The 21728-nt window shown below is 47.9% G+C and overlaps 1 protein-coding gene across 1 annotated transcript in view; it reads left to right on the plus strand.

Moving 5' to 3' along the window:
- The window catches only part of LOC142257922 (NACHT, LRR and PYD domains-containing protein 3-like), a 73562-nt gene extending 52872 nt beyond the window's left edge, over nt 1–20690 (plus strand). The window contains exons 6-10 of the mRNA XM_075330212.1: nt 16154–17831; nt 17962–18048; nt 18183–18353; nt 19209–19373; nt 20216–20690. Coding sequence (XP_075186327.1) covers nt 16154–17831; nt 17962–18048; nt 18183–18353; nt 19209–19373; nt 20216–20303 — 2189 coding nt within the window. The 3' untranslated portion in view covers nt 20304–20690. The remainder of the gene's footprint in view (nt 1–16153; nt 17832–17961; nt 18049–18182; nt 18354–19208; nt 19374–20215) is intronic.
- Nucleotides 20691–21728: the final 1038 nt, after the last annotated feature.

The following is a 21728-nucleotide window of genomic DNA, read 5'->3' on the forward strand; positions in this document are numbered from 1 at the left end:
ACCCACGGGTTGTGGTGACGGTGGGCACCACCGCTGCGGTGAAGGTACGGGGACTCCCGGGAGCGGTGTAGTGGCACAGCTAGATGTTGACCCCTCCATGGGTACGGGATGTTGGTCCCGGGGCCCGGTGGTGCGAGGGCCGGGGTGCAGGGTGCAGTGTTGCTGTGCAGCGCGGTGTGGTGCCTGAGGGCACTGGTGTACTCATGATTAAACCACACAGAGTCACTGGTAAACCAAACGAAGGTATGAACAGGGCCCGCAGCCGGCTGCAGCTTCCTAGTCGGGTTGGCAATGTCCACCTTTTTCCTGCACCTATGTTGTAGTTTGACCACTGTGCCTGAGCACTGGTAGTCCACTCCCCGGCGTGTAGATGTCAGAGGAGCTCCTTTGCCCGCAGGCGCTGGCCCTTGGATCTCTGGCCTTTGGCGGTGGCTACTATCCGGACGGGTTGTGCTTTTGCCGTCAAACGGGGCTTTGGTGGGAATGAACCCCTGAGGTCCAGACCGCAATCAGTTAATTCGACTATGGTGGTGTCATATAGCCTAGTTCGGGGTCTGAGTACCCTGCCTGGTGCTCCGGTATCCTGTTAGCTCCCCAGTTCAGTTACGGCGGGCCACTACCCTGTCCCGGTCCCTTACGGTTCCACTGGTCGTGTTCCCGGTCTCCTGCAGGCGGTCACTGCCGTCTGCCTGCCTGACTGTTTTGGACTCTCTCTCCGCTCCACTGAACTGTTTTCTGAACTGCTCACTGTTTTCCTGCCTCAGGCCAGCAGACTCCTTGGGGGGCATGTCTTTCCGCCTGACTTCGCCCACCTGGTGTGCCTGTCTAACACTGAGGGAGGCAATCAGGTCTTTGTGATTGACTGATGGTACCTTTCTAGTGTGGGGGTGTATGTGGTGAGTGTTGTGACCTGTGACCCCTGGAGTCCAGGGCATCACAGATGTTAACCCCTCCGTGGGTAGGGATGAATGCCCCGGGGCTCAGTGTCCTTATGCTGAGAATTGGGAATGCAGGGACCGGCGCCCCCGGCCAGGCCAGGGATAATACTCACGGTGGAAGAAAGCACACGAGTCCTGTGGTAAACCAAGGTGATGGTGGCCGTCTGCCGCAGATGGGTGTATCTGATCCCACACCCTTGTTTGGTAGTCAAAAGTCACTTTCCTCTGCACTGTTTTGTAGATGGGACTGCCTGGTGTAAAACACAGGAGTCCGCTCCCGGTCCTTTGGTTGGGAGCCGTGCCCATCTGACACTGAGCTGTGGGATCTATGGGCCCTGGCGGTTGACCTATCCCTCTCTGTGGGTGGTTGTCTACTTTTCGGGACTTAGGTTGGGACAGGACCTATAATCCTGCCCTCAATTGGTTAATTAGCTATGCCGTAGGTGCCGATCCCGGCTTCAGGGTCCAAGTACCCCCTCTGTGCGTATGGTTTCCGGTCGGTTCTCCGGTGTCTGTGTCGGCGGGCTACAACCCTGTCCCTGTCCACTCTGGGTCCCCAAAGCCATCTTCCCGTCTCCTGCAGACTCTGGCTACCGTCTGCCACCTAGCCAAGGTCTCATGGCTCCAACCCTGGCACCTGTCAGTTTCACCTCCACTTTGCACTTCAACTCCAACTAACAACTACTCTCAAACTTAATCTGACTGTTTTCCCTCCCCGGGCTGTCTAGACCCCTAGGTGTGTGTTTCCTAACCGCCTGGTCCCGCCCACTGGTGTGCCTGTCTTGCCATGAGGGGGGTGACTAGGGTTTCAGGTTGGCTGCTGTAACCCTTGGTGGGACTGTTGGTATGTGGGGGCTTCTATGTGTAAGTACCTGGTTTTCCAGGGTGCTACAAAGACACATGGATGCTACTTTCTAGAAGACAGCATTTGAGATAACACCTCCCTAACCCCCATCTCAGACACATTGACCTCAACAATAAATGGTTGCAAGACATCGGGTTGGATGAGCACAGGTGCTGTGGCAAAGCATCTTGCCAAAGAAGATGCTTTGGGCGAGGTCAGACCATCGTGAAAAATCTGTACCTTTCTTGATTGAACGAATGAATCAAAATATCATCAAGATATACTGCCACAAGTCTACCCATAAGGCAACAGGCAACAAATGTCATTGACAAAATATTGGAAAACAGCTGGAGCATTTATCAAACCAAAAGACATGACAGAGTTTTCATAATGCCTTCAGGAATATTAAAGGCCTTTTTCCACTCATCCCCTTCTTTGATTCTAATCAGATTGTAGGTCCCCCTGAGATCCAACTTGGAGAACCACTTAGCACCAACAATTTCATTAAATAAGGTAGGGATGAGCGGAAGAGGATTAGGGTCACGGATGGTCATTTGATTCAACTCGCAAAAGTCTAAATAAGGATGCAGAACTTCATCTTTTTTTTTTAACAAAAAAGAACTCTGCTGCCACAGAAGAAGAGGAGAGTCTGATATGTCCCTTAGTAAGACTCTCCGCGATAAAATCTTCCATAGCTTGGATTTCTAGGCCAGAAAGATTATACAAACTAGTTTTGGGAAGTTTTGCGACAAGTATACAGGACAATGATATGCACGGTGAGGAGGCAGATCCTGACATCCCTTTTCTGCAAATACATTCATAAAATCGGACAAAAAAGAGGGTAACACCTTACAAGAGACAGAAGCGATGACGGTATTCACGCAATTATTTTTGCAGAACTCACTCCACCTCACTATCTCTATAGATTGTCAGTCCACCACTGGATTACCCAAAATTAACCAGGGAAGGCCCAATACTATAGGAATGGGGAGACCTTCCAAGACATAACAGGAAAGGGGCTCCTTATGAAGATCCCATATGCGCTAGTTTACATTATTCACCACTTGTGTAAAATTTACCTGGCCAAGAGGCGCTGAGTCAATCGTGAATATGGGGATGAACTTAGCCAGCATATTACTGGAGAGACCATGCGTCCATGCTAACTGAGAATCCAAAATATTGTCTGCAGCCACACTATCCAAAAGGACAGATATGATCTCTGTTTTGACCTATAACAATCTCAGCAGGTAAAATAAACTAAGATGCACATGTGGAGGAAATATAAACACCCAAGTTGTAATCCCCACAGTTTTCTGACAACTTCCTTTGTTTAGAACACATTGGATAGACCCCGATAAAATGACCCTTATGACCACAGAAGAAACACTCCCCTGTCTTGCGGTACACTGCAAGTAATTTAGACTGTGAGGAAGACTTCCCTAACTGCATGGGATCATCAAAGCTTACAGGAAGGACTTCAGCCTTAGGGGTACTTTACACGTTGCAACATCGCTAACAATTGCTAGCAATGTCGAGCGCGATAGCACCCACCCCTGTCGTACATACGATATCTGGTGATGGCTGCCGTAGCGAACATTATCGCTACGGCAGCTTCACACGCACATACCTTGTCAGCGACGTCGCGGTGACTGCCGAACAATCCCTCCCTCAAGGGGGAGGTGCGTTCGGCGTCACCACGACATCACTAAGTGGCCGGCCAATAGAAGCGGAGGGGCGTAGATGAGCGGGACATAACATCCCGCCCACCTCCTTCCTTCCGCATTGCAGGTGGACGCAGGTAAGGAGATGTTTGTCGTTCCTGCGGCTTCACACACAGCGATGTGTGCTGCTGCAGGAACGACAAACAATATCGTACCACCAGCAGTAACGACATTATGAAAATGAACGACGTTACACAGATCAGCGATTTTTTACGTTGATGTGCTCGTTCATCGTTGCACCTAGGATTTACACATTGCGATGTCGCTACCGGCGCCGGATGTGCGTCACTAATGACGTGACCCCGACGATATATCGGTAACGATGTCGCAACGTGTAAAGTACCCATTAGTGTCACGATTCACCTGTGCGGAGCATCTTGCACTCAGGTGATGCTCTGCTGTACTACAGACCCGGCAGCGACATTATTTCTCTGTGCAGAGCATTTTGTATATTTGGAGATGCTCTGCTGTGTTTTTCTGAGTACTTGCGCTCAGGTTGTTTGACAGGAAAGGATTCCATGCAGGTTCTAGGAGATGCTGATTACTCTGATATTCCACCTTCATGGAAATTGTTCTGTTTCTTTACTGGGCATGCTCCCCCAGAACCTCACCTCACTTCCTGGTTCTTCAGTCCTACTCTGGCGTGTGTTTGTGCTTGTTCTGATCTGAGTTTCTTGACCCCGGACCATTATCTGACCATGCCTCTACCCACTCTCTATTTTTATCATTAACTCCAGGCTTTTGACCTTGGACCACTCCCTAACCATGTCTCTGTCTGCACCCTGAATCTATACATACTCTCCTGAAATACTGACCCTCGGCCTGTAACTTGACTGCGTTTTTGCTTATGTGATGCCCCAGGGGTGATGATCCTGTTCGGGGACGCCACAGGTCTTGTAAAGTCTGGCAACAGGTAATGTCAGTTATTTTAAATGTGTCGTGACGCCACTCACGGCTTGCAGTCAGGGATGTGGATGACCGCCGCTTCAGTTTTGCAAGCGTCTGGGGCTGATAGGGTCTGCAGCCAGGTGATATAGCCTCCTATGAGTGAGGCAGGCCCCAGGGGCATGGGTGAGCAGAGTAGCAGGTCCGGAATAATACAGGTGTGACGCCCTGGGTAAACCAGGGGTCACAGGTCACAACACCACACGCACCCCACATTCCCTGCAGGTACACACAAGGTCAAAACTTAAATTCTTGTTGCCTTCCTCCAGGGGCTGGTGTCCACACCAGGGGGTGGGCCAGGCGGTTGGCTCCACCCACCGAGGAGTTCACAGCTCTGGAGGCGGGAAAACCAGGCAGTTCAGCTAGGGCAGTGAAAGTGAAAGGAAGTGAGAGTTAAGCTAGGGGAGTGAAGGAGTAAACAGGGAGAGTTGAAAGTGACAGAGAAAAGTGACAGCAAGAAGCCTGAAGTTAGTCCGGGTGTGTGCCCCGGACTGAGACAGCAAGGTTGGCAGACGGCGGTGACCGTCTGCAGGAGAGATTGCTCAGAGGTTGCCGAAAGGACCGCAGATGGGTGGTGACCCGGCGGTACCGGAGCGGTATACAAAGAACAGTCAGCACCAAGGCAGGGGCCTTTCGGATCCCGGCAAGGCTAGGAGTCGCCATAATTTGCCAAATCCGTCAGTGAAGGGGACGACTGTCTCCCAACAACCAAGTCCCGATTGAAGGCAACAGTCCGACCGTTAAGGGGAGACACCGCCACCGCCAAGGCACCAGTTTCCCAGGGCCAGCGCCTGCGGGCAAGAGTGGAGCTCCTCCGGCTCATATCCAAGCTGGGGAGCGGGTTACCGGTGGGAACCCATCGCTACCAAACAACTACACATAGGTGCAGGGAAGAGACCGTCACCGTCAACTGCAGGGAACATCAGCACCGTAACCGTCCGAGGGACCCGTCCAACCAGCCGTTTGTTTACCGAGAACTGTGTCGTGTTTACTGGCTGAGTGAGTACCTCCGTGCCGTGCGGCACAGCGCTGCCCCTGCGCTCCTGCACCTCCACAGGCCCCACACCCGCCTGTCCACCATCCAATTCCATCACTGGGCCCCGGGATCACCAACCCCTACCCACGGAGGGGCAAAACAACAACTGGCTGCTCCATACCATCACTCCCGGGTTCCCCAGCCAGAGCAGCGGTGGTGTACACTCAATCACCACAACCGTGGGTGGCGTCACGGACAATAAACTATCCCAACAACCAAACCCCTTTCACTCACGGGCGAGGAGCGCCGCTAGAGTCCCCGGGATCCGGCCCATTGCTCGAGCCACCGAGCAGCAGCAGGCCGCGGTAGCAGCGGCAGCCGGACCCGAGCAGTGGGAGAGCGCGGCGTCCCCTCCTCCGCCGGCGACACAGGCAGAGTCCAAAAGTCTTTAACTGTTTTTTGCTCACTCTTTGTTGATATGGTGAGCGGACCCTGGTGATGCTGCGATAAGCCAGGTAGGACAAGGTATCCTTCGGGCCAGTCTGAGGGTAACTGTTAGCTCGCCTATCTAGCACTTCTGTTTTCGGATAACCCCCTGACCTGAAGTACCATGGGGTCTATCCAGGGAGTCGCTACTGCCTTTTCTCCCCTGTGTTTAGCCCATCTGCCGGCAGCGTGGACCAGATGAGATGGCTCCAGGCTCTGTCTCCTTATGGGTCCCTGCATTGGTGCTGAGGCTCGGACTCTGTGAGGTTGGTGAGGTACTTGTAGTTCCCCTCACCGGCCAGGTTTAGCAGGTAGATAAACTGGAGTCTGCTCTAGGGACCTGTTCCCCGTATGTGTCTAGTCACCAGGAGCACCTTTTCCAGACTCCTCCAGTGACCGTTCTCCCCCACTAACTGTGACTACACTCGCGCAGGGTCTGACTAGTGGCCGCGTGTGTCACCCTGGCAACCGCCGCTCACCACTACCAGACTGTCTCTCCTCCTTTCCTGACAGCCTCTGCACTCTAGCTCCCAGCCCCTCTGCTTCACCTTTTGATAAGATTTGAAAGCTAGCCCCCTCTGGAGTCTACCCAAGGGTCCCCTCTAAAGGTGTGGGAAACCTGGTTGCTATTTGTCTGTGTGTACACACCTCATTTTGGCCTTTAGGATTACCTGGAAGTACTGTCCCAGCATGGATGCAATCCTCAGTGGTGCCTGGCCAGGTCAGAGGCGCCACATTCCCCCTTGGTTATCGACAGCACGTCCTCGGGCTGCAAAGACAAGAAAAACAAAATATAAATTTTTCCCACACAGGGGAGATATTTACATATAAACATGCCAGGTACCATATCACCACCACCCACTACCCATGAGTCCTTAACCCAAGACCCGAATACGGAGTGATCACCAGTCCTTTTGGTGACCTGGTTTCGAACCATTCTGGCGACAGTTCTCTTTGTCCTGGTGGCATAGGGTAGGCCCCATAAACAGGCCTACCTGCTTCGTCTTTTTGTGTTGGAGGGCAGGCCCCATCAACAGGCGTGCCCCCTTGGTGGTGCAGAGCCATGACCCTCAACAGGCAGACTCTGGGGTTGGTACCACTGGGGTAACTATGTACACTGCGAGAGTTTTAGGTTCTAGCCAGTTCATAACCTATCGTCCATATAAAGTGCACATAACCAGGTGCAAGATTTAAAGATTTTACGCAAAAGTCCTTGCGGGCACATTTTTCTTAAATGCTACTTTAACCTTAAACATTTTAAACTGTACTTTTTCTATATTGATTTTCTAACATATACTTTTTCTATACCGTAGAAGGAGTTGACCAAGGTTGCTGCAGTTTGACCTACGCGGTACTATGCTGTCACCTGTCTGAGGTCGTGCCCTCCCTCCCGGTGTATGTGTCTCAATGTGAATGATGGGTGTACTGGGTGCTGATGCCTGTGTATGGTCTTCTGGTTCGGCTACACCTGGCTCTTTTAAGCTCTGAATAGGTTCTTTCGATCCTCCAACTTCTTCTCTGGGTTGAGGGAAGGTAATCACTGGGGTTACAATGGCTCTATTGTATTGAGGCCAACTTGCAGGGAAATCACCAAGCACAGTGTGAATCATCTTCTCCGTTTGTTCTTCGACTGGCGAAAAGTTAGGGACTTCCTCAGGGATTCTTAGCTGTTCAGGGCACCTCTTGAGGTGGTCTCTGGAAACCACAGGTGTCGTCTTTCCTCCATCTTTGCTGATGAGGCATGTCTTCTCATGGCTAAGTGTTGACGGTAACACGGTGTAGGGTTCTGCTTCCCAGTGGTTATCGAGTTTGTGAGTTCTCCTCTTTCTCTTCAGGACTTCTTCTCCAGGTGTCAAAGGAGCAGCAGGTGCATTTTGATTGTAGGCTTTTTCTTGTCTCTCCTGCTGCTGGGTCAGGCTTCGCTCCACACACTCTTGTACTCTCTTGTACTGGGCCTGGCAGATGGAATCCCAGTCGGCCCCTTGTAGAGGGTCTTCGAGGGTCTCAATTCCCATTTCCAGATCCACTGTCAGTCTTCCAGGTCTGGCCCTCATCAGATATGCCGGTGTGCAGTTCGTGGAACTCATGGGCATGTTATTATACAGTGCTGGCAAAAAGTATTGGCACCCCTGCAATTCTGTCAGATAATACTCAGTTTCTTCTTGAAAATGATTGCAATCACAAATTCTTTGGTATTATTATCTTCATTTAATTTGTCTTCAATGAAAAAAAATAAAAAAAATTGTCATAAAGCCAAATTGGATATAATTCCACACCAAACATAAAAAGGGGGTGGACAAAAGTATTGGCACTGTTTGAAAAATCATGTGATGCTTCTCTAATTTGTGTAATTAACAGCGCCTGTAACTTACCTGTGGCACCAAACAGGTGTTGGCAATAACTAAATCACACTTGCAGCCAGTTGACATGGATTAAAGTTGACTCAACCTCTGTCCTGTGTCCTTGTGTGTACCAAATTGAGCATGGAGAAAAGAAAGAAGACCAAAGAACTGTCTGAGGACTTGAGAATCCAAATTGTGAGGAATCATGAGCAATCTCAAGGCTACAAGTCCATCTCCAAAGATCTGAAAGTTCCTGTGTCTACGGTGCGCAGTGTCATCAAGAAGTTTAAAGCCCATGGCACTGTGGCTAACCTCCCTAGATGTGGAAGGAAAAGAAAAATTGACGAGAGATTTCAACGCAAGATTGTGCGGATGATGGATAAAAAACTTCGACTAACATCCAAACAAGTTCAAGCTGCCCTGCAGTCCGAGGGTACAACAGTCTCAACCCGTACTATCCGTGGGCGTCTGAATGAAAAGGGACTGTATGGTAGGATACCCAGGAAGACCCCTCTTCTTACCCCGAGACATAAAAAAGCCAGGCTGGAGTTTTCCAAAACTTCCCTGAGAAAGCCTAAAATGTTTTGGAAGAATGTTCTCTGGTCAGATGAGACAAAAGTAGAGCTTTTTGGGAAAAGCCATCAACATAGTTTACAGGAAAAAAAAGAGGCATTCAAAGAAAAGAACAAGGTCCCTACAGTCAAATATGGCGGAGGTTCCCTGATGTTTTGCGGTTGCTTTGCTGCCTCTGGCACTAGACTGCTTGACCATGTGCACGGCATTATGAAGTCTGAAGACTACCAACAAATTTTGCAGCATAATGTAGGTCCCAGTGTGAGAAATCTGGGTCTCCCTCAGAGGTCATGGGTCTTCCAGCAGGACAATGACCCAAAACACACTTCAAAAAGCACTAGAAAATTGTTTGAGAAAAAGCACTGGAGACTACTAAAGTGGCCAGCAATGAGTCCAGACCTGAATCCCATAGAACACCTGTGGAGAGATCTCAAAATGGCAGTTTGGAGAAGGCACCCTTCAAATCTCAGGGACCTGGAGCAGTTTGCCAAAGAAGAATGGTCTAAAATTCCAGCAGAGCATTGTAAGAAACTCATTGATGGTTACCGGAAGCGGTTCGCGGTTATTTTGGCTAAAGGTTGTGCAACCAAGAATTAGGATAAGGTTGCCAATACTTTTGTCTGGCCCATTTTTGGAGTTTTGTGTGAAATGATCAATGATTTGATTTTTGTTTCATTCTCTTTTGTGTTTTTTCATTGCAAGCAAAATAAATGAAGTTAATAATACCAAAGAATTTGTGATTGCAATCATCTTCAAGAAGAAACTGAGTATTATCTGACAGAATTGCAGGGGTGCCAATACTTTTGGCCAGCACTGTACATGTCCACCAAGTCAGGCAGCTTCTCTGGCCACTGGCACTTTTCTTCTAGTGGTAGAGTTTTCAGGAGGTCAAGAACAATGTGATTCATCTTCTCGCACATGCCATTGGTCTGAGGATGGTAAGGTGTGGTACGGATCTTCTTGCAGCCATAAAGGTTACAAAATACCCGGAACACCACAGCTTCAAAAGCTGAACCCTGGTCAGTGAGCACTTGGTCTGGGTAGCCATGTGGTCTGCAGAAATGGGCTTGGAAAGCTCTGGCTGCAGTCTGGCCTGTCAAGTCCTTGACTGGTACTACCACCAGGAACCTGAAGTAATGATCAACCATGGTGAGGGCATAGGTGTAGCCCTGTCTGCTGGGTGCCAACTTTACATGGTCCAGGGCCACTAATTCCAGGGGCCACTTGGTTTGGATCGGCTGGAGCGGTGCTCTCTGACTGTGATGGTCTTTTCTTCTGAGGTTAGAAGGGCCGCAGTCTCTATACCACTTCTCTAGGGCAGCTCTCATGCCCACCCAGTAGAATCTCGCCCTGAGGAGTGCCTCCAGCTTCTTCCAACCAAAGTGGCCTGCGCCATTGTGATAGGCTTCTTGCACCATCCGAGCATCCTTCTGTGGCACAATCACCTGCCACACCTTTTCATGCGTCTTTGGGCTGGTGATGCTCCTGTAGAGTTTGTCTTGGCAGATAAACAACCGACCTCTCTCTTTCCACAGGGGCTGTGCCGCAGGCGGGGCTTCTGAATCAAGGCTGGCGCCAGGTTCGGTGATCAGCTTCTTCACCAAGCCAACCGCTGGATCATTCTCTTGAGTCTCCCCCCAGTTGTAGTGAGGTAGCGGATTCAGGATCGCTTCTTGGTGGCTGGTGTGCGACTGCTGGCACTAGTTGGCTCCACGGTGGTGGAACGCTGGCAGCTCGATCTCTTCAAGGTCATCCACATCTTCACTCTCGTCTGCTAGGTGAGGCATCCTTGACAGAGCATCTGCGCTGCCATTCTTGCGACCGGCTGGGTACTTGACAGTGAAATCATAGTTTGCTAGCCGGGCTACCCATCGTTGCTCCATGGCACCAAATTTAGCAGTGTCCAAGTGGGTTAGGGGGTTGTTGTCTGTGAAGACAGTGAATTTCGTGGCTGCCAGGTAGTGCTTGAATCGCTCTGTGATAACCCAGACCATGGCCAGGAACTCTAACTTAAATGAGCTATAGTTTTCTGGGTTTCGTTCAGTAGGCTGGAGCTTCCTGGTGGCGTAAGCGATCATACTTTTCTTGCCTTTCTACACCTGTGAAAGCACTGCTCCTAGCCCCACATTACTGGCATCGGTGTACAGCACAAATGGTAGACCGTAATCAGGGTAGGCTAGAATCTCTTCACCCGTTAGGGCCCCTTTCATTTGTCTGAAGGAGTGTTCTTCAGCTTCTCCCCAGTTGAACGGTGGGCCAGAGGTCTTCCCCTTCTTTGTTTGGCCTACCAGGAGCTCTTGTAAAGGCGCTGCCATTTTCGTATAGCCCTTGATGAACCTCCTGTAGTAGCCTACCAGGCCAAGGAACTGACGTACCTCCCGAACGGTGGTGGGTCTGAGCCAGCTCTGGATGACTGTGACCTTTTCTGGGTCCGGTGCTACTCCTTCCGCACTGACCACATGACCTAGGTATTGGACCTTCGGCTTTAGTAAATGGCACTTGGATGGCTTCAGCTTCATCCCATATCGGGATAGTGCTTCAAAGACTTCAGTCAGGTGTGTCAAGTGGTCCTCATAAGTCTTGGAGTACACGATGACGTCATCCAGGTAGAGCAGGACGGTCTCAAAGTTGAGGTGTCCCAGGCAGCACTCCATCAGCCTCTGGAAGGTCCCGGGAGTGTTACAAAGTCCAAATGGCATGCTGTTGAATTTAAAGAGGCCCATGGGGGTGGTGAAGGCCGTCTTCTCCCGATCTTCTGCTACAGAGACTTGCCAGTAGCCACTAGTGAGATCTAGGGTAGAAAAGTAGTTAGAGGCTTTTAGTGCAGCGAGGGATTCCTCTATCCGTGGCAAGGGGTAGGCATCCTTGTGTGTTATCTGATTTATCCATCTATAATCCACACACATTCTCATTGTGCCATCCTTATTTTTTACCAGGACTAGGGGTGCTGCCCAAGGACTTCAACTGTCCCTAATGACTCCTGCCTCTTTCATGTCCTTCAGCATGTCTTTGGCGCACTGGTAATGGGCTGGTGGTATAGGCCTATGTCTTTCCTTAATGTGAGGATGACTACCTGTGGGTATGTGATGTTGCACCCCCTTGATTCTCCCAAAGTCTAGTGGGTTTTTATTGAAAACCTGCTCGTACTCCTGTATGACCCGGTGAACCCCTTGTTTTTGGTAGGCAGGGGTAGAGTCAGTCCCCACATGGAGTTTTTGACACCAGTCCTCTAATTGTTTTTGGGAGGCCTCACCCTCTTTTGAGTCAACTTGCGTCAGGGAGCCCACGGGATGTATAGCGTTATTTGGGCAGGTAAACAGTTTGGCAATGGTAGCGTATCTTGGCAGTCTAGCTTCCTCCTCCCCACAGGTCAGCACTTGTACGGGTACCCTTCCCTTGTGTACGTCAACTACCCCTCTGGCTGTCAGGATCATGGGCCAGTGTTCTGAATGAGTGGGTTCTACTACAGCCTGGTAATCCCGTCCTCTGAGACCTACCACTGTCCTGCACCACACCATCATTTCGCTCCGTGGGGGTATCACAATGGGGTTGGCATCTATCACCCGTACACTACCAATTTCACCGCCAGTCTGGTGTACCTGTTGCTTCCGCAGGATGACTCAGATCTCTTTTTGCAGGGCTCTCCATTGTCCGCCCTCAACACCCTCAGCAATCTGTTGAAGCAACAACAACACCTCTCCTAGGCAATTCTCAATGCCTAAAATCATTTGTGGGTTCCTTTCCTTAACATCATTATCCACAACAATTAGTCCTTGTCCCTTCATTTCCTGCCTCCCCACCTTTATGGTCACCTCTTTGACCCCAATCTGGTCTATAGGTTGTCCATTAGCTGCATAGATGATGAGGTCAGGGTCCGGTCGTCTGAGATCGTCGTCCGACCAAAACCTGCGATAAAGGACATACGGAATTGTCGTTACCTCAGAGCCGGTGTCCAATAATGCTAGGGTTGGGATCCCGCCCAGGGTGATGGACAGGACCGGTCATCCACTCACGTATTGGTCACGACAGTCAGCTGGGCCAGGTTTTCTTAATCCTGGGGACTGGCCCTTGGCCCCAAGTTTAGCCCGTTTAAAGGACAGACTCTCACATAGTGGCCTGCTTCCTGACAACGGCGGCAGATGGGTTGTCCAGATGAATCATAGCGATCGCTGCTCCTCCCTCGGGATGAGGGACCTTTTCTCCCTTGCATCCAAGGGACATCTTCTGGACTGTCAGCTAGCAGGATCCTGTGAGGGGTTTTGGATTCTGGTGGGAGTTGCATTGCTTTCAGGATCCGGGCGACATCCTTGCTGAGCTGTTGCACCTGGGTGGACAGGGCATCTGATGTTTCAGCTGAGGTTATGAGTCCTTTTGCTGCTACCAGGGCCTGCAAGGAGGATTCTGCTCCAGCAGTCGGGGTGTTGGCGGACCATGCTGGTTGGTTGGGGTCTGTGTCAATGGGGAGCTGGAGTGCTTTCACGGCCCTGTCTTTCAGAATGGCAAAGTCCACATCACTGTGTTCCAGGGACCACAGCCTCATCTGCTTTCTCTCCTCAGAGGTGTTCAGGCCCTGCAAGAACTGTTCTGTCATCATCCTGTTTCCCTCTGGATCACTGACAGGGTCCACGAGTTTGAGAGCCCGCAGTGCGGCTTGCAACCTGAGGGCATAGTCTCTAATGCTAACTTGGGGTCTCTGGAGGCAGTTATAGAAGCCCATTCTCAGCTCTGCCTCTGTGCGGTTTTCAAAGGCAGCTTTCAGTTTGATAAAAATGGTGTCTGCAGAGCTCCGGTCATCACAGGTCTAGGCCTCAGCCTCCAGTTCTGCTGCTCCAGTCAGTTGCCCCAGCACCACTGCGGCCCTCTGTTTGCCAGTCATTGCGTACATGTCCAGCAGGGTGTTGATCTTCTTTTTGAATCCTGTCAGGGTGTCCGACTTACCAGCATATTGGGGCAGCCAGGTTGCCCCTGGGACGTACGGTAAGGAGATCGTCATGATTGGGGAGATTTCAGCCGGCGCGGCTGTGGACCGGAGCTGGGCGCTGTTGCAGTCACCGCGCTGGGGCCAGGCGTCGCTTGGGCTGCGGCGCCCTGGCCAGGGGCAGTAGTACTCACGGTGTCCATCTTCCCTCAGAGTTCTGCTTTCTTCCTTCAATTAGGGCACTTCCTGTCTTCCTTTGCAGGTCACCTCCTACTCTCATGTGGTCAGAGCGCTATGGGGATTCTGGGATGGTCACTCCTCTTCGTGTGCGGTTACTCTGTCTGCACGCGCTGCAGCTTTCTGATGACGCACTTTCTAACGGTGGCAAAGAAAATGGCGGCAGTTCAAATTTTCCAATCGGACCACCAAGGCACACTGTCACCCGTCTGAACGGGTCTAGTCCTGGATACTGTTCATGACACCAAAAAGAAGATGTGACGCCCCAGGGGTGATGATCCTGTTCGGGGACGCCACAGGTCTTGTAAAGTCTGGCAACAGCTAATGTCAGTTATTTTAAATGTGACGTGACGCCACTCACGGCTTGCGGTCAGGGATGTGGATAACCACCGCTGCAGTTTTGCGAGCATTTGGGGCTGATAGGGTCTGCAGCCAGGTGATATAGCCTCCATTGAGTGAGGCAGGCCCCAGGGGCTCGGGTGAGCAAAGTAGCGGGTCCAGAATAATACAGGCAGAGTCCAAAAGTCTTTAACTGGTTTTTACTCACTCTTTGTTGTTATGGTGAGCGGACCCGGGCGATGCTGCGATAAACCAGGTAGAACCAGGTATCCTTCGGGCCAGTCTGAGGGTAACTGTTAGCTCGCCTTCCTAGCACTTCTGTTTTTGGATAACTCCCTGACCTGAAGTACCATGGGGGTCTATCCAGGCAGTCGCTACTGCCTTTTCTCCCCTGTGTTTGGCCCGTCTGCCGGCAGCGTGGACCAGGTGAGATGGCTCCAGGCTCTGTCTCCTTATGGGTCCCTGCGTTGGTGCTGAGGCTCGGACTCTGTGAGGTTGGTGAGGTACTTGTAGCTCCCCTCACCGTCCAGGTTTAGCAGGTAGATAAACTGGAGTCTGCTCTAAGGACCTGTTCCCCGTACGTGCCTAGTCACCAGGAGCACCTTTTCCAGACTCCTCCAGTTACCATTTTCCCCCACTAACTGTCACTACACTCGCGCAGGGTCTGACTAGTGGACGCGCGCATCACCCTGGCGACCACCGCTCACCACTACCAGACTGGCTCTCCTCCTTCTTTCCTGACAGCCTCTGCACTCTAGTTCCCAGCCCCTCCGCTTCACCTCTTGATGAGATTTGAAAGCTAGCCCCCTCTGGAGACTACCCAAGGGTCCCCTCTAAAGGTGTGGGAGACCTGGTTGCTATGTGTCTGTGCATACACACCTCATTTTGGCCTTTAGGCTTACCTGAAAATACTGTCTCAGCATGGGTGCAGTACTCAGTGGTGCCTGACCAGGTCAGGGGCGCCACACTTACTCCCTGTGTCCTGACATATCCTCCTGTTACCTGACCCCGGCTTGTCTGACTACTCTTCTGTCTATACTACCCGTAAGTAGTGACGAGCATCACACTTAGGAAGTACAAAAAGGGTCGGCGTCATCACTGGTCTATATCTGAGGCGTCGATCAATACGTATGGCCAGAGCCATGGTGGTCGGCAACGTATCAGGAGTCTCGTATATCCTCAATGCGTCCTTGAGCATTTCTGACACCCTGGCAAAAATGTCTCCTCAAGGCCGGGTCATTCCACCTGGTGTTAGTGGCCTATCTCATGAATTCAAACAAAATTTCTCCACTGGCTGATCCCTGCTGGAGCTTGCGTTGCTGAAACTCAGCAAGGGAGACCCAGTCAGGGTGATCAGTGATGAGGCCTAAGGCTGCAAAAAACTCATTGACCAACCGAAGCGACAGAGAGTGGGTCAGAATAATAGAAGCTCAAGATTGAGGGACTCCTTGGAAAAGAGAGAATACACAAAGCTGCATTTGGGATTAGGGCTTCAAAGGATAGCCAGATAGGAAACAGTCCTTAACTTCTACAGCACCAAAGGAAAGCAAACATATTTCAATATAAGATGCAGACATGAGCACAATTAAGCACTGTAACCTTCTGGTCCCAAACTTGCCAGAAATCCCACCTCAGAGCGGGACACACCCATGACATAAAGATCTTGGTGTTTTGTGCAGGATAGACAATGTTTGTTCAGACTGAAGTTATTTTCTGAGCTGTATGCCTCATATGATCAGTGGTGTTTGTGTCTGTTTATTTCAATTTATTTTAATTTAACCAGGTTGTGGTATTTTTCAGGTTGACTATATTCATTAACCTTTTGTTTTGGCAGGTGCACATGAGGAACATAAGACACATCTACAAGAAATGACAGAAACGTTAGAAGAACACAGTGCACCAGGACTTGTGCAACAGAGACGAAGTGGAAGCATTTCTACTTGCTACTTGGATCTAATAGTTGTTTCTACTCAACAGTTCAGGAATCGCACTCAACATGAGATACTAGAAACTGGAGGAAGACATGAGCATTATTTGAGAAAAGCACAAAGCACTTTGGAACGTATCTCACCCAACAGGCTGTTCCGTTGGTGTCACCGTTCTGGATGTACACCACATGCAGTCATGGTGAGTGGTGTACCTGGAGTTGGAAAGACCACACTAATGCAAAAGTTTGTCTATGACTGGGTGACAAAGAAACATTATCAAAGATTTTCTTTTATTTTCTTCTTTAAATTCCGGGAATTAAACAAATATGATAGTATCAGTTTGGAAGACATGATCCTCAAACAATATCCTTATCTAGACAGTCAACTTCATAACATTTTACGTGATCCAGAAAAATTGCTTTTCGTCTTTGATGGGCTAGATGAAAGTGTCCATGACATTGATTTTCATTCAAAAAATGCATGCTCTGACATCAAACAGTGGGAAAAACTTGATGTCCTTGTGGTTAGCTTAGTGAGACAACGTCTTCTCAAAGGGTCTTCAATACTGATAACTAGTCGACCAGCCAAACTGGCTTCTGTTGATATTGGTGTATTCCAAAGAGTTTCTGAGATCATGGGATTCTTCCCCAAGGAAAGGGAGACATACTTTAAACAATTCTTCAATGAAGAGCAATTATTTAGCAAGGTTTGGGAATATGTGAGAGAGAACGACACATTGTACACCTTCTGCTACATCCCATCATACTGCTGGATCATTTGTACAGTATTATCCATGTGGTTTACACAACAAATTAATTATGGTCACCTTCCACCAAAAACAGTGACACAACTTTTTGTGTCTTACGTGGCCAATATTCTCACTAATCACTCCCAAGTTACTGAACATCTCAAGGAGCTCATGATTTCCATTGGGAGGATGGCACAACATGGAGTAATGAATCAAATTCTTTCTTTTGATGCCAGGGACTTTGAAACATTTCAAGTGGACATTTCATCGCAATTACTATCCAGTTTCATAATAGAAAGTCATACGGGCACTTACTCCTTCCTACACCTCACCATACAAGAGTTCTTCTCAGCTTTACTCCATTTCTTGAACTTTTCTGAGACAGAAATGGAATCGACTCTTAATAGAGTCAAGTTATTTGAGGATGGTCGGGGTGAGATGTTCATACGATTTCTCTGTGGCCTCTCCGATGGCACCACTATATCTCTTCTGAGGTCTTACCTAGGCAGTATAACTTCCGCTTCTCAGCATGTCATTACGTGGCTCAAACAGGAAATTGAAACAAAATGGAAACCAGAAAAAGATCCTTGTGAGAAAATGAATCTACTGACTTATCTTTTTGAGTCCCGGAATAAACAGCTTGTTTGTAGCACAATAGGGACTCACGGGCAGCTCGACTTTTCAGAATTCCATCTTACACCTGTGGATTGCACTGTCTTGACTTTTATTCTTGAATCCTGCAAAGAAACTGAATACCTTAATCTAGATAGATGCTTCATCCATAGTGAAGGCTTGAAGAGACTCAAAGGAACTCTGCACACGGTTCGAACACTCAGGTAGGAAATCAAATTGATTTCTGAAGGACAAACACCTAAAAACACTGCATTTACATAAGAAAACAAATTATACATTTTGGGTATAGTTTTACTAACCTATCTTTGTTAATTTCCCATTACGCTGGCTTAGGCTTTCAAACAATGACTTGGCAGATGGTGATATGCAGTCATTATACGAGATCCTAGCTCAAGACACCTGCAGGGTACAAAAATTGAGGTGAGAACCTAAATTCTCCAATATATTTGCTAATTATTCCCACAAGTTAAATATCTTAATACCTTTCCTTGGAGAAGCCACAAACAGCGACATTTAGAGATTATGTATAACATGCTTCGTTATTCTTTTCACAGTTTGAGGAATAATTCCCTCACAACAGAATCATGTACTATATTGGCATCTATATTACTGGAAAACCAGAGTGTGACAGAACTAGATCTGTCCAGGAACAATCTGTCTGGTCCAGATTTCTCCAATTTGATGATTAGTCTCTCTAACCCATCCTGCACTATATCACATTTGTCGTGAGTAGTCTTTCTAAGTTTTTAATGTTTTAACATGCTTTAGTAAGATGCTTTAAAGGGGCAGTTAACATTGTAATCTTGGCATGGACTAGGCTTTAAGCATCTCATGTATCTCAACTATGATTTTGATTAACCATCTCTATTACGGAAAACATTGTAGCATAGAAAAGGGCAGGAATTTTTAAATTCTCCATAAAATCGACTCCCAATGTAAAAGTAGTCAGAAGTAAGCATAGTTGAACTTCTAGATAGTTTTAGGGAAATAAATGGTGGTATCAACCATTAGAATAGCATACACAATCACACATGCAGAACTTTCATAGACCGGGTGATCTAAGGTGATGAGGGTTAATGTTTATAAGGCCGTCCTCACCAAAATGCTCCCTTCCACTCCCCAGTTCGGAGTGAGGTGCAGTTAGGAAGGTAGGTTCCTAGAAATACTAAGCTAAAGGGTTTATTGATATAATTAACTTAATTTACTTTGATATAATTAATTACTTTAGTATGGACCTTCAGAATAGAGCGTGAAGCCTAGACATTATCTTGGTCTGCCGGGTGAGGCACGAGATTTAAATTATTCAATCAAGTGGGTCTCCAGAGAAAATCTACCTAGTGTTGACCTTGTTTAGAGATGTAAGGTGTACTCTATATGCAGATAGGTGCCTTAGAGGCACTCGTTGATGGGACTTCCGCAGGCACTTAACAAACCATGTGAAGACGCAAAATAAATAATCTTATTTACAAGGCACCAGGTTCCATTTAATAACAAGCCCCACCCGTCCTATGGTTAATTAAGGGAGTCGTTGCTTTTTGGGCTCTTTTTTGACCATTCTAAACCATTATATTTCTCCACAGTCTCCAGCAAATAAAGATGACGGATGAATATACTCTTCTTCTGACCTCACTAAATCAAAACCCAAACCTCACATATCTAGATCTGAGCCATAATTACCTTACTGATTTCAGTGCTCAACTTATCCAAGATCTTATACTAAATTCAGAAAGCCTGAAGGAGATTAGGTAAGTCTAACCTAGTATGTCTTCTCAGCCTTTACTCCTAAGGGTTTGTTCACATGGTATCTTTAATGTACCAACACACGTGCTGAATTTTACAAACAGATGACAATGCATGTAAAGAAAGAGGCGGTGTTTTTCCTAAAGCATTTTTTTAGCATCTATGCATTGTTGTTTTGCAGCCGTCATTTTTTTCCTGTGACTTAAGCACCCATGCATATTAGTCTTTTATCAGCCGCATGAACAGTCTGTGGTGTATAGGTGCCTCCCGACTTCCCCAGCAAATAAAGTTATTGGGAGAGAAGGATTCAGAATATCTGATTTTGTATCGCTGATCCTTATGTTCTTGGTGAGATAAGCCACCAATAGAGGAGTCTGTCAGCGGCATTCTCAAAGTTCATGGTAGGGTTGGTAAGAGTGAGCTCTTCTGTGTATGGAGAAGTCGGGAGGGATATTGATCAGCCCAAACATTGCTAGACTGACAGCTATATATGGCGGACATGTACCGCAAATCCACCCCCTATTTGAATCAATAGTGGGTGGGGTAGTACCCCTATACAGTTGATGAAGCTGTACAACTGAGCAGTTCCGGCCATTGCTGGCACTCGGAGCAGTTTATCAGCTGCAGTGCCTGATGTCGCACTCCCACCGATCAGATATTAATGACATCTTAAGAATAGGCCATCGGTGTAAATGTCTAAGACAACACCTTAGTAGACATTAATTCTCCAATTGACCTTCTTTTAATTACGTCCAAGGCGTAACGCTCTCAATCTTCCTTTTGATCTGATCACCAAGCTCAGTCATAGGAGATGAAAGACTTGAATTACTTTCCGTTTTTCTTGCAGGATTGACGTAAATGAATTATCCAAGGAAAATGAAAATTCTTTAAAAAAACTGGAAGAGCTTAGGTCGGGTTTACATGTCTGTGTATAAAATATAACAAGAAGATGAAGGCATCTTACAATGTGAATGCCATTATTAAAGGGCATTCTTCAAAGTGTTGTCCAAGATTGAAGTGGTTTTCGGCTACCTTTGTCATCAATCAGACTCCCACCGATCTGATACTGATGACCAAGCTAAAGAACAGGAGATCACTATCCTAATAGTAACTGTTGGGTCTCCTAAAACTTATCAAAAAGACTCCGTGTGCACATAGTCTTGGAAATACCATTTAAACTTTATTATCTTATGATTCACATCTAGGAAAACATTCCAAAATGAATTTTATATTTAAATACAACTTCTTCCCTTTCTTGTATGTGATCTTCAAGTGACAGAGTGTCACTAAACGTTTTATTCCATATACATAAAGATACAATAAAAAATTCCTATGTCTCAAATGTCACTTTAGTTTCTCAACCCAATTTTACTTCTGTTATCATGTACAGAGATTTTCCACAGGGCCTGCAGGCTTAATTATTTTTTCTTCTTGACATGTATGGAAGGGTACATTTTCGGAGATGTCAAATGATCCACTCATTCAAGATATTAGATATATATGTATGTACTCACATTAGGGTCAGCTGACATGGTCTCTTCGAGTTATCAATATATGATATATATAATAAGCTCTTATTAGCCCGGTAATTACCAGATAACATACTCTACGTTTGGAATCTTTAAAGTGTGTTGTGATGACCATCACAAGGTGGCGCTAGACATTACTTGTATACAGTAAATGGATAGGTAGTCAGACACCCCGAGATTATAAACCAAGAAGACACAACAGTACACAGGGGGCAGACAGAGTTGAGGTCAAGATACAAGCCAAAGGTCAGGGTTCCAGGAGAGTACGTACAAAATACAGGGAGCATGAGGGGGCATGGTCATGAGGAAGTCCGAGGCCAGAAGCCAGGAGGTCACAACAGAATCAGGGGAGGACAGGCAGAGACGATTAAATGGCAGTCCGGAGTCAAGACACCAAGATCTGAACACTGAGCACCACAGGAGCCAACAGCACAACTGTAAACAGGAAGTACGACTGGTGGCGTCCTGAGCTAACACGCTCCCTAATGAAGCAGAGCAATCACCGGGAATGAGTAACATCTGCGAGAGCACCTCCCAGGACCAGCCTGAAACCCAGTGCTGTGAAACAACCAGCAGAGCATTCATTCTGCAAAATGCTCTGCACCATAGCAACACATACTGGCTCAGCAGGAGAGCATAGCAGAACGATACAGAATGTTCTGCACATAGGAATCGTGACAGGTGCGCTCGTTCTTAGCAGGTTGACATTCTATCTAAAGTGCCATAAGATGGACAATGTTCCATCATCATTTACAATCATCATTAATTGGTCATAGAATTTTAAGAAACCAGATATATCAAAATCACGATTAACATTTATCTATTCAATAC

Source organism: Anomaloglossus baeobatrachus, chromosome 12 (genome assembly GCF_048569485.1).
Source record: "Anomaloglossus baeobatrachus isolate aAnoBae1 chromosome 12, aAnoBae1.hap1, whole genome shotgun sequence".
NCBI lineage: Eukaryota > Metazoa > Chordata > Amphibia > Anura > Aromobatidae > Anomaloglossus > Anomaloglossus baeobatrachus.